The 13,410-nt window shown below is 44.6% G+C and overlaps 4 protein-coding genes across 4 annotated transcripts in view; all 4 read right to left on the minus strand.

Annotated features, from left to right (window-relative positions):
* LOC309860937 (uncharacterized protein) overlaps window positions 1–13,410 on the minus strand; it is a 174,382-nt gene that overhangs the window by 85,112 nt on the left and 75,860 nt on the right.
* LOC309862039 (protocadherin gamma-B2-like) overlaps window positions 4,148–13,410 on the minus strand; it is a 64,535-nt gene continuing 55,272 nt past the window's right edge. Inside the window, exon 2 of the mRNA XM_082725335.1 lies at window positions 4,148–4,213. Within this exon, the coding sequence (XP_082581461.1) occupies window positions 4,193–4,213 (21 nt within the window). The 3' untranslated portion in view covers window positions 4,148–4,192. The remainder of the gene's footprint in view (window positions 4,214–13,410) is intronic.
* On the minus strand, window positions 4,178–9,435 carry LOC309862040 (protocadherin gamma-B7-like). Its single transcript, XM_082725336.1, has 2 exons — window positions 6,786–9,435; window positions 4,178–4,213 (listed from the first exon to the last, which is right to left on the minus strand). The coding sequence occupies exons 1-2, from the start codon at window positions 9,204–9,206 to the stop codon at window positions 4,193–4,195; spliced, it is 2,442 nt and encodes an 813-aa protein (XP_082581462.1). The 5' UTR covers window positions 9,207–9,435; the 3' UTR covers window positions 4,178–4,192.
* Window positions 4,218–6,086, minus strand: LOC309861929 (protocadherin gamma-A11-like; the record flags this gene model as incomplete). The annotated part of the gene is made up of 1 exon (XM_082725217.1): window positions 4,218–6,086. A coding segment is annotated over exon 1 (1,083 nt), but the record flags the coding sequence as incomplete, so codon positions are not given.

The raw sequence follows: 13,410 nt of genomic DNA on the forward strand, positions 1-13,410 counted from the left end.
CTTCTCTCCAGACTTAGAACAAAGACCACATGGTAAAGTAGCCTCACCAAGTGATAGGGGGAAAATTTTACAGCCATGAAATAATAGCCAGTATTATCTTCAATCTTATGTGCAGATAACTTTCCTTCTCCTTTTTCCAGAGCAATGGGCGGGGGTGGGGGTTGGGGGGGCTCAGATGCATACTCAGGATAAAGATGACCAATGGCATATAGTCTTCCTTGCTACTTATGAAAAAGAATTATGGGATACCTGGTGGCTCAGTCAGTTAAGCAGCTACCTTTGGCTTAGGCCCCATCCCAGGGTCTTGGGAACTAGTCCCACATCGGGCTCCTAGCTCAGTGGGGGAGCCTGTTTCTCCCTATGAGTGCCACTTCCCTTGTTTGTGTGCGCGCGCTCTCTCTGACATAAAATCTTTTTTAAAAAGATCTGTTCTCAGTCTTTTGTCTAAGATCAAGTAAAATCTCTTAAAGATATTTATGAAATTTATAAAAGATTTATGAAAAGGATTATCAACTATTGTACACTTTCACCACAAACAATACCCTAGTAGGTTACCATAGGAATTTATTGACATGCAAAAATGTGAGGGTGTTTTATTTTTATCCTTCTCTCTCTTTTTAAAAGGTTTTATTTATTTGACAGACACAGAGAGAAGTAACACAAGCAAGGGGAGTGGGAGAGGGAAAAGCAGGCTTCCTGCTGAACAGAGAGTTGGATGTGGGGCTCAATCCCAGGACCCTGGGATCATGACCTTGAGCGGAAGGCAGATGCTTAACGACTGAGCCACCCAGGTGCCCCTATCTTTCTCTTTAACTGGACCACATGTTGTACCATAACAGAACTTTATCACTACCTCTGAGTCAAAAATAACTACCTGAACCTCAAGTTTTAGAGCTAATCTTTTGGGGTGCCTGCAAGATTGTTAAAGCCTCTGCCTTCAGTTAAAGCCTCTGCCTTCAGCTCAGGTCATGATCCCAGGGTCCTGGGATGGAGCACCACATCAGGCTCTCTGCTCAGGAGGGAGCCTGCTTTCCCGCACATCCCACCCCCCACCCCGCCTACTTGCGATCTCTGTCTGTCAAAGGATAAATAAATAAAGTCTTTTTTTTAAAAAAGTTAATTTTTCATTTTTTTTCTCCAATATTTTGGTTGCCAGCTAAATGTTCAGATGTTGTTTTAAATATATATATATATCTAATATATATTACATAATATATACATTATGATATATAAGATATAAATAAATACATACAAATATATATGGAACAACCTCCTTCTCCCAGAAATACCTCATATCCTTTTTATTCATATAATTTCAATTCAAGTAAAATGCTTTTTTTTTTGTTTGGAATTCCATAAGCATAAAATTTATCCCTACATGGTCAAGACACTCTGAAATTTTTCTTGACATCGGGACAAATTTAGGCACCTGTTGCAGGACTTCCCTTTCCTACAGTTGAAATTCTTTTTGCCCAAACATCAGACACTCAATTATAGCTAAATATATTAAGGTCAGTACCTAAACGAGAGAGAAAAATTTGAAGGGAAACTGAATATGTAAACAATCTGGGCCAAACATTTCAAAGAGGTATGAAGAGTGCTAAGCTGAACTGATTATGGAGATGATTCCTGTGATCAAATATCCTCAAAAAGTCTCCTTTCCTCACTTGACTTTATTTGACATTGTTTCAGATAACATAGAGGTCATTAGGTAACTACCAGGGCTTCAATAACAAGTTGGTTCTGAATATAAGGATTGAATATACTTACATATGATATTAAATGAATTTTCAAGGGAAATAAAGGAATCCATGGCTCATAGGCATATTGAAAAAAAAAAACCACCACAACAACAAAAAACGAAATACCAAATAGTAATACCAGCTAAATCAGTCTCATAAGGTCCAAATAACTACTGCATCTCTTATATTTACAAACTGGTCCACATCAGTAAATCTGAAAAATGTAAGCATATTTAGCCAATTTGTAAGTAACTTTGAGAAGCACTGGATCAAAATTATTTCTGCAGATGAAATGACCACATCAAAAAATCTCGAACACACACACACTAAAGTGCCAGTAAAAGAATAAAAGGAAATAATACCCATTCAACAATTCAACTACTCAGAACAATCAAATGACTCCACTGTAGAAACAGATAAGTGTACTCTACATTTCCTCTCCCAAGAGATTCTAGGAGTAAAAAGGCAGTCAATATATCTGTTTTGGTAGTAAAAATAAAAAAGGGAAACTTAAAATAATTAACATAATTTAAACATATCACCACCCATCAAAGACCAAAATAGAATTGTTTCATGCTTAGAGAAAAGCTTACATTTGTAAACTCCTACATGTGTGTGTATATGTGTGTATAGATAAGGAAAAGAGCTACAGAGTGTATCCCACTGAACCAAGAGGGTCAAATTTGAACATTAGAAATAAAGCAAATAATGGTAGAATATAATTATAAATTAGGGGAGGCAATGTGACGTTGTAATAGAGAAATAAAAACTGTGAATCATAATTTGAATCCTAACCAGTTTACATTGATAGTCACAGACACTGATGATAGAAAAATATTACTAAAATTTAACTTATTATAAAGCAAGCCATAATAGCTGAACTAGACCTTTAGAATCAAAAGAGAATATGCCAGGGGGGAGAGAAAAAAAAAACTTTCTTGAAAAATGATGTTAATTTGTTGAAAGATAAAGTACAGGAACTTACATGTATTGCTCTAAATATATACACAATGAATATGTGCCCCTCCAAAAAAGTACTGATTTTGGTTTTTGGTTTTGTTTTGAAAAAGCCATTTTAAAGACTTGTGCAGAGATACTAGCAACTCGGAGGCAGGTAATAAATCTCACCTGATTGTTCGTGGAGTCAAGATTGCCTAAACCAGCAGCTGAATCTTCAGTTATCAACAGTGGCTCGCTTTTCCCACAGCTCTCCTGGCTGATGAGCGTGTCCGCATAGTTGGGCTGGGGGAAGATCACGTGACTCTTGCGCGAGTCCGCGGTGAGGGACACCTCGTGCGAATAGGTCTGCAGGAAAGCCCGCACCCCGTCCACGCCCACGAAGTGCGAGGCCGGCACGCCCACCAACCTGCCTCCTGAAGCCTGGAGCACACGCGACGCGTGCCAGCGCCTCAGCCTGAGCGCCAGCAGCACGATGACGAAGGCGAGGAAGACACAGGAGACGGCCGCCACCGCCACCACCAGATAGAGCGTGAGGTCCGCATCGTCTGGGTCGGCGGGGGTCCCGATGCTGCCCAGGTCCGCCAGGACGTCGGGGATGCTGTCGGCCACGGCCACGGTGAGCGTGACGGTGGCCGACAGAGGGGGCTGCCCGTGATCCTGCACCGCCACCACCAGGCTCTGCTTGAGCGCGTCTCTGTCCAGCAGGGCCCGCGCTGTGCGCACCTCGCCCGTGTGCAGCCCCACCGCGAAGAGCCCTGGCTCGCTGGCCTTGAGCAGGCGGTAGGACAGCCAGGCGTTCTGGCCAGAGTCTCTGTCCACTGCCACCACCTTGGTGACCAGGTAGCCGGGCTCTGCGGAGCGAGGAGCCAGCTCCACGCCTGTGGAACCATCAGTGGGAAGAGTGGGGTATAGGATTTCAGGGGCATTGTCATTCTGGTCCAGAACAAATATGTTAACAGACACATTGCTGCTGAGTGGCGGCTTTCCACTGTCCTGCGCTGTCACCCACAGTTGCAGGTCACGGAACTGTTCATAGTCAAAGGAGCGCAGTGCATATAAGGTGCCAGTGTTGGAGTTGATGGAGATGTAGGTGGATAAAGGTGCTCCCTGGAGGGTATCTTCCACCAAGGAATAAGTGATCTGGGAGTTCTCACTGCTGTCCAGATCCACTGCCATCACTGAGAAGAAGGAGGCTCCTCTGGCATTGTTTTCAGGAATGTAGATGGAATAAGATGAGTCAGCAAATGTGGGCGGGTTATCATTGTCATCTGCTATGTTTAGTGAAATATGAGTTTCTGTAGACAAGGGTGGTAATCCCTGATCTGTGGCTATCAGGGTTATATTATAGCTGTGGACCTGCTCCCTGTCCAGCATTCTGGTTGTTATCAACTTGTAATAATTTCCGTAAGTCTTTTCCAACTTAAAAGGCAGACTGTTAGGAACAAAACATGAAACTCGACCATTTTCTCCAGAATCTTGATCTTGCACATTTAGAAGAGCAATAACCGTACCTGGAGGAGAGTTTTCCAGAACTGAATTAGTGGAAGATGTGATAGTTATTTCTGGAGCATTATCATTCACATCCACAACAGTGATCAATATCTTAGCAGTAGTGGAGAGACCACCACCATCTTGGGCTTGAATATCCATCTCATAGAATCTATGTTTCTCAAAATCCAGAGACCCTCGTATTAAGACTTCTCCAGTTTGAGAATCCAACTGGAATATTTCAGAAGTTTTGCTTTCTGTATTCTGGAATGAATAGACCACTTCCCCATTGATTCCCTCATCAGGATCAGTTGCATTTACTATGAGCACCCGAGTTCCAGACCTGAGATTCTCAGGAATACTCACTCGATATACAGACTGTGTAAACTTTGGTACATGGTCATTTACGTCGAGGACCACCACACGAATGGCAACAGCACCCTGGTGGATGGGATCTCCTCCATCGAAGGCTGTGAGGAGGAGGTGGTGAGCAGACTCTTTCTCTCGGTCCAGACTCCCCTCCAGCACTAGTTCAGGATTCTTGGTCCCATCCGTTCCGCCTCTCATTTGTAATGAAAAGTAACTATTAGGATTGAGCTCATAGCGCTGGAGGGAGTTCATTCCCACATCTGGATCCCTAGCGCTAGGAAGGGGAAATCTGGATCCCGGAGTTGAGTGCTCACTGACTTTTATCTCTATTTCCGCCTCCTGGAAGCTGGGAGCATTATCATTAACATCCATTATTTCCACCTCCACTCCGTAAATCTTCAGGGTATCTTCCACAAGTATCTCTATATTTAAAAAACAGGATGACAGTGTCTCACAGAGCTCCTCCCGGTCTAACCTACCTGCGGTGATCAAGCTGCCACTTCTCAGATTCAGAGCGAAAAGCTGCATCCTATCTCTGGAGATGATGCGGACTCCACGCTCCGACAGCTCCCAGGGTTCCAGCTCCAGGTCCTTGGAAATATTGCCCACGAAGAAGCCTTTGTCTGTCTCTTCGGGCACCGAGTATTGGATATGTCCTGCCCCAGACTCCTGTAGCGTCCTCAGGAAAAGGTGTAGGAGGACCAGCCCGCTGCGGTCCAGGCGCAGTGGCGGATTCCCCATAGTAGTAAGCTGAGCCTATATTCCCTGATTTCTTGAACTGTTTTGTTCTGAATCAGCTTATGTATCTACGAAGTTCCGGAATGACTGCATCCAAAATATATTAGGGAGCGAACTATTTAAGTTTCCAGCATCAGAATCTGTGAGTATCCGTATTACTGGGCTTTGTGTTGTAGAGATGGGGGAGGGAGGGACTGCCGCTTGCAGCTTCCCATTCCCCGATTGGTGAAGAGCGGCGCCTAGAGCCGAATCTTATTATTGCAAGGAGTAAGAAACCCAACAGATGTGTTTTTTTCCAGACGTTATTACACACTTCAAGAATTACACATATTTGTAACACTGAAAATTGCACACAATAAAGAATTGTATAATGTGATATTAAAGGTTTATCAAGATCACTTAATAAAAGGACTATTAAAAGGGCTTGTTTAATTTAAAAAAATATTTTCAAATACTACTGGAACTGAAAACTTGCAGGTTAGATTTGCTTCCTATTGATTTTTACTGACTGAAGGGAATAGCATTTGTGGATGTGGAACTAGCATGGTTAGAAAAACTATGAGCTCATGACTATAATTCCCACCAATATTTCTTTATTGAATAACATAAAGATGAAACATTTGAGAAAATTTGGATGGGAATAAGGTTATTATTTAAAATACCATGACATAGAACTAAAATTGTGTTCCATATTCTTAGGTCAAGAAGCATTCTATTTTGGGGCTCCTGGGTGGCTCAGTGGATTAAACCTCTGCCTTCAGTTCAGGTCATGAGCCCAGGGTCCTGGGATGGAAGCCTGCATCAGGCTCTCTGCTCAGCAGGGAGCCTGCTTCCCCATCTCTCTGCCTACTTGTGATCTCTCTCTCTCTGTCAAATAAATAAAATCGTTTTTTTTAAAAAAAGAATTATTCTATTTCATGAAAAATTTGCCAGAGATTTCTATATATTTTTTACTTTAAATTTCATAACAGAAGGGCTGCAGCATTGTAAACTTCAATCTAAACAGTTATATCATTAGGTTTGACCTAGGTTTACTTTAAGGAACTTTATCAAGAGATCAACTCTAGAATCATTATTTTTATATATTTATTTTTAAGTAAGCTCTATGCTGAAGTGGGGCTTGACTCATAACCCTGAGATCAACAGTCACATGCTCCATCAACTGATCCACCCAGGCACCCCTGAATCTAGAAATCTTTAAACAACAATGCTATAGGGGCGCCTGGGTGGCTCAGTCCCCTACTGCACTAATGCTGTTAAGTGTCTGCCTTCCCCTCTGGTCTCCAGCTGGGGGTCCTGGGATGGAGCCCCCGAATCTGCACTCCCTCCTCAGCAGGAAGTCTGCTTCTCCCTCTGCTCCCCCCCATGAACTCTCACTCTCTCACTAGTGGCGTCTCTCTCTAATAAATAAAATATTTTAAAAATACCAATACTACATTGGAATATTTTGGCATATTATAATATAAAAGCATTATTTTAAATACTTACCTGTTCAAAAGTCGTCTTATCTGCTTCAACGTTAGGTATTAAAATGCTAGCCAACGGCCCTGCAGGGCTATCTTTGTTAAGAGTATCTTGTGTGGCTGGAAAATGATCAGCAGATGTGAGAAATTTAAATTCTGGATTAGTCTGATCCCCTGGCACACATAAATTATAGGCATAGGGCAATGTTCCCTCACTGTAGTTGGGAGTAATCTCAGGGCCAGAGTTGGAGCAGAGAGCAGACCCAAAGAAACCCCTTGCAGCGGGGCTGGAGGAGCTTCGAAGGCGAAGGGCAATGGCCAGAGTCAATGCGAGAAGGAAGAGCACCGAGATCAAGGCCAAAGCCACCACCAGGTAAAACTGCAGCTCCGCCTGGGGGTCAGAAGGCTCCGGGTGGTCGCTAACATCCGGCAGCACCTCCTGCAAGCTGTCGGCAAAAACCAGGAGCAGCGTGGCCGTGGCCGAGAGCGGCGGCTGTCCCCCATCCCGCACAGCGACCAGCAGGCGCTGGCGGGCCGCGTCCCGGTCGCCCAAAGCACGCGCCGTGCGCACCTCGCCCGTGCGCAGCCCCAGGCTGAAGAGTCCCGGCTCGCTGGCCTGCAGCACGTGGTACGACAGCCAGGCATTGTGTCCCGAGTCGGCGTCCACCGCCACCACCTTGGTGACCAGGTAGCCGGGCTGCGCGGCGCGTGGCACCGTGTCGAACAGCGCCGAGCCGTCGGGTCCCAGCGCCGGGTACAGCACCCGCGGCGCGTTGTCGTTGCGGTCGCCCACCAACACGCGCAGGCTCACGTTGGCGCTGAGCGCGGGCGAGCCCTGGTCGCGCGCCTGCAGGGTCAGCTCGAAGGCGCGCAGCTGCTCGTGGTCGAAGGCGCGCTGCGCGAACACCACCCCGCTCTGCGCGCTCACGGACACGTAGGACGCCAGCGCCCGTGGCTCCAGGTCGCTGGCGACGATGGAGTAGGAGACGCGACCGTTGGGCCCCAGGTCGGGGTCGGAGGCGCTGACTTGGGCAATAGAGGCGCCTGGAGGATTGTTCTCTGCCACGTGGACCACGTAGGAGGCCTGGTGGAAAACCGGCGCGTTGTCGTTGACATCGGTAATGTGCAGAGTGATGGTAGTACTGGAAGAGAGAGGCGGCTTTCCCCTGTCAGTGGCTGTTATGGTGACATTGTATTCTGGAGTCTGTTCTCGGTCTAGGGCTCCATCTGTCACCAGCTTGTAGTAATTATTAGATGAAGAATGAATCTTAAATGGAGTATCTCTACTTAAACTACATGTAACTTCTCCATTTTCCTCAGAATCCTGGTCCTGTGTTTTGAAGAGAGCCACAACCATTCCTGGAAGGGAATCCTCCAAAATCTGATCAGAGAAAGAAGTAATGACTATTTCAGGGTTGTTGTCATTTTCATCCAGAACTTCTACAATTACTTTACACCGCGTAGAGAGGGATCCTCGGTCCTTGGCTTCTACATCCATGGTATATCTTTCTACTTCTTCAAAATCCAAGGGTTGATGAGTTATAATGTCTCCTGTAGCAGAATCCAGAAAGAACACGTGCTGGGCTTTATTAGCTACACTAAGGAATGAGTACCTGATCTCAGCATTGAAGCCTTCGTCTTGGTCAGTGGCGCTCACCTTCACCACCAAAGTGCCTGGGGGTACACCTTCAGGAAGACTGACCCTGTATATATCTTGGCTGAACACTGGGGGGTTATCATTGGCGTCTACCACCAGGATTTGGATTTGAGCCGTGCTGAATCTTGGTGGATCCCCACTGTCGAAGGCTGTCAGCACCAGATGATGAGAGTTTTGTGTTTCTCGGTCCAGGGTCTTCTTCAGTACTAATTCTGGATATTTGCTACCATCAGGACTGTCTTTCACCACCAAGGAGAAATACTCATTAGGATTTAACTGGTATTTGCTCAGTGAATTCATACTATTATCAGGATCTTCTGCAGACTCAAGAATTGCTCCAGTCCCCAGGGGAACAGATTCACTGATTTCTAAATGTATTTCATCCTTATGGAACTGAGGGGCATGGTCATTAATATCCTCAATAGCCACAATGATATGAAAAATATTTAGAGGATTTTCCACCACGGCTTCCACCTGCAACTCACATCTTCTTCTCTCTTTGCATATCTGCTCACGGTCTATTCGGTCGTTCACGAGTAAATCCCCGCTCTCTGGGTCTACCCTGAAAAGCAGCTTCTCCGTGCTAACTCGCAGCTTCCGAGCCGACACGTCCAAGACGCTGAGCCCGAGATCCTTGGCGAGGTTCCCCACCACCGAGCCCTTGGCCAGCTCCTCCGGAATGGAGTAGCGGATCTGCTCGCAGAGCGCGGGGTAGAGCAAAGGTAGCAGAAAGGGAAACAGTACCTGCAGCCTGCCGGCTGGGCGCCTCTGAAAACAGCTCCCTCCCATCGCTCGCTCTGGTTCACGCGGAGTCCCAGTCTCTCCAGCTGGAGAGAGTGCACGCTATCGCACTGGTAGCTTTCGGCCCTAGAACATACAGAGCCTCCAGTTTGGGAATCTTTGTGTACTGGTGAGAGTCTGCGCAGCACTTAACCCGGTGTGGAAGCGGGTTCTTTTTCTTTATGTTGTAGCCTGCACAGGAAAACCCAGGCTACAATCTTGAGGAATCCCGGGCGACTGCGCTTGCCCTGTACTGGCCGACAGCGGCGCCCAGAGGCTTTGTGTGGAACCGCAATCTAGTTTTTCGGTATTTCACAAATCTTCTTATTTTTCCTTTTTTAATTTTTAAAAATATTTTATTTTCAGTAATCTCTTCACCCGACGTGGGTGCATCCGAACCCACAACCCCAGGGTCAAAAGTTGCATGGTCTACCGACTGAGCCAGCGGTTCAGTTGCATGGTCTACCGACTGAGCCTTACATTTAAAATGTAAGGTGATAGCTAAAAATATTGAATCTTATTTCTGATTGATTTCATTTTCATCATGAAACATGTTTCACATGGTCAAAACTGCCATATGTTTTATATGTTAAAAATTTACATAAACTTTGAACAAGTAAAAGGATTTTTCAAAATTCAAAAACAAAAAGCACAGAGGAATATAGAGTGGAAAGTAGGTCTTCTATCTCATGGCTCATTGCTCTCCAATTCTTCCATCCAGAGGTAATCACTGTGGTTTCTTTTAAAAGTAATTATCCACAAAGGCAAGTACTGAAGATAAGCAAAAAAACCTTTTTCATCTTCAATCCTAGCTTATATTTAGCTAGAAAGTATTAACCCATTCCCCATATTTAGGAACTAGAAGGCAGTCATTCCCTTACTCATTACAATCATCTAGAGTGTTCTGTACTGCTTTTAAATAATAGTATTTTAAAACACTTGGTTACAATAACTACCATGTCAAAAGACTTTGTTTTAAAAATCTGTATTTTTCAGGGGTGCCTGGGTGGCTCAGTGGGTTAAGCCGCTGCCTTCGGCTCAGGTCATGATCTCAGGGTCCTGGGATCGAGTCCCCCATCGGGCTCTCTGCTCAGCAGGGAGCCTGCTTCCTCCTCTCTCTCTGCCTGCCTCTCTGCCTACTTGTAATCTCTCTCTGTCGAATAAATAAATAAATAAAATCTTTAAAAAAATAATAAAATAAATAAAAATAAAAAAATAAAAATCTGTATTTTTCAGAACAATTATTTCAGATAGATGCATAATAATTTTGACTCCCAAAGTCAGAAATTTAAAATGTCTCTTTCCATGATTTAAGCTAATAACTATGACCCAAAAGGATGTGCTCTCCTTCCACAGACCTACTGTTCAACAACTGTTGAATGACATGAGAAAAGTCATGGTCGTATAAGTATTTTGAGACACATTAGGGCATTCTTTGACTTTCCTCTACCATATTAGTCCAGAAGAATGTTAGTACCAAACCAAATACATCACCATTTTCACTAAAGTAAATGGGTTCATCAGTAACTCTACTGATCACTTGTTTAGAATAATTCTGTGACAGATAACTCTGTTGCACAATGGATGGCATATTGGACTTCTAGAATAATTTTGTGTATTTCTCTGCTTATTTCAGATCTCCCAAAGAAGCGATCTTTCTTTCTTGACTTTAAGTTTATTGTGACTCTTAATTTCTAGTTTTCAGATATTCATGTGGGTCTCTGTTCTTCTACATTAAAGAGCCACTGAAACACTGTTGGCACACATCTTTTGCTTTTGCTTTCATTTAACCTTCTGTAGGTTCTATAGAATGCCTACCAGGCAAGGAAAGTCAAATTAAAATGCTATGTCTTCCACATAACAGTTTGAAATTAGAATCACAAGCAAAAAGGATGCTTCATTGTTACCAGTTATGATTACACTTGGAAAAATTTAAGCACATATTGTTATCAATTGTTAAGAAAATATTAATGAAAAATTCAAATTTCTCTAGGAAGCATATTCAACTGTTACTGTCACTACACGGTATAGTTTGAAAAATATAACCACAAAAGTACTGAGAAGTGGTGTCACTCTTCTCCTTGGGAAGAACAACATTGAGAGGACTTGTTTTGGCATTGTTTACAGTGAAGCTAATGCGGGGCTGCCTTGAAAACAAGAACTAGAGTTGCCTAAGGGGCCAGGTTTCAGCACATGGCCAAGAGAAGTGCACATAATTGAGAGACACTTCTGTATTGAAGTACTCTCAGGAACTGTCATATTGTATTCAACAAATATGTAAAATAGAAGGTTCTCCAAGGCAAATCATAATAGCCTATGACCACAGGCCTTCATTGGGATTAGGTGAATACTGACCAGAAAGTAAAAATATACCAACCTCAATAACCACTAAGTTCTACTCCTCGTTATTTTAGCAAGAGATAAATATCATTAAACTGGATTTAAAAAAAAGTGAAAAAATAAAGATCGGAAATTTCTATCATTATGCTAAAAATAATTATAATATGATATAATAATATCATATTATAATAATTATGCTAAACCTAAAAGTAATGCTAATTATAATTCTTTAAAGGAGAGTAAAACTAGAACTCACTGGAACCAAAGGGGTATCTTCTACAGGAAACTTCGAATCATCTAACAAAGACAAAGGATCCTTTTTCTCACAGCTCTCTTGACTGATGAGCGTGTCCGCGTAGTTGGGCTGGGGGAAGATCAGGTGACTCTTGCGCGAGTCCGCGGTGAGAGACACCTCGTGCGAATAGGTCTGCAGGAAAGCCCGCACCCCGTCCACGCCCACGAAGTGCGAGGCCGGCACGCCCACTAGCCCGCCTCCTGAAGCCTGGAGCACACGCGATGCGTGCCAGCGCCTCAGCCTGAGCGCCAGCAGCACGATGACAAAGGCGAGGAAGACGCAGGAGACTGCGGCCACCGCTACCACCAAGTACAGCGTGAGGCTTGAAGCTTGGGAGTCAAGGGGGACTTCCAGGCTGCCCAGGTCAGCCAATACATCTGGAATGCTATCTGCAATGGCTACAGTGAGTGTGACGGTGGCCAAGAGCGGGGGCTGCCCATGGTCCTGGATGGTCACCACTAGACTCTGCTTGAGCGCGTCTCTGTCCAGCAGGGCCCGCGCTGTCCGCACCTCGCCCGTGTGCAGCCCCACAGCGAAGAGCCCTGGCTCGCTGGCCTTGAGCAGGCGGTAGGACAGCCAGGCGTTCTGGCCAGAGTCTCTGTCCACCGCTACCACCTTGGTGACCAGGTAGCCGGGCTCTGCAGAACGAGGGGCCAGTTCCACGCCTGTTGAGCCATCAGTGGGGAGGGTTGGGTACAGGATCTCTGGTGCATTGTCATTCTGGTCCAGCACGAATATACTCAGTGACACATTGCTGCTGAGTGGTGGGTCCCCACTGTCAGTGGCAATCACCTGAATCTGTAAATCACGAAACTGTTCATAGTCAAAGGATCGAAGTGCATACAGGACTCCTGTGTCAGAGTTTATGGAGATGTAGGAGGATAGAGGTGCTTCCTGGAAAGTGTCTTCAGCTAAGGAGTAAATAATCTGAGCATTCTCTTTGCTGTCTGGGTCTAGTGCAGTCACAGAGAAGATGGAGGCACCTCTAGGATTGTTCTCCAGGATATAGGTGAAGTAGGAGATGTGGGAAAAGGTGGGTGGGTTATCATTAATATCTGCCACTTGCAGGGTAAAGTGAGTTTCCATTAACAGGGGTGGATTTCCTCCATCTGTGGCCGTCACTGTAATATTGTAAGAGGATACCTGTTCCCTGTCAAGGGTTCTGTGTGTCACCAGTCTATAATAACCATCGATGGATTTTTCCAATTTAAATGGTAGATTCTCTGATATGGAACAGGTGACCTGTCCATTCTGCCCAGAGTCTGGATCATGAACGTTTAAAAGGGCTATAACAGTTCCTAGAGGCGAGTCTTCCATCAGGGGACTAAATAGAGATGTTATGGTCACCTCTGGACTGTTGTCATTTACATCTTCTACTGTAATCAATACTTTTGCCATTGCAAGATATGCTCCTCCATCTTCTGCTTGTATTTCTAATTCATAGAAATCTGTTTCTTCATAATCTAGATTTTCTGATAATTTTATTTCCCCAGTATTTTTGTTTAGTTGGAATTTCAACAATTGCATGTCAGGTGATTTTCGGAATGAATATGTTACTTCTCCATTGGCTCCTTCATC

This window comes from Mustela nivalis (assembly GCF_964662115.1).
Source record: "Mustela nivalis genome assembly, chromosome: 3".
Taxonomy (NCBI): Eukaryota; Metazoa; Chordata; class Mammalia; order Carnivora; family Mustelidae; genus Mustela; species Mustela nivalis.

Bases quoted from the DNA above. Each gene is read 5' to 3' on its own strand.
- LOC309862040 (XM_082725336.1), bottom strand. From the start codon at position 9,206: ATGGGAGGGAGCTGTTTTCAGAGGCGCCCAGCCGGCAGGCTGCAGGTA. The intron at 4,214-6,785 runs GTAAGTATTTAA...ACTCTCCTCCAG, and splicing joins ATAAGACGACTTTTGAACAG to GTACGGTTATTGCTCTTCTA.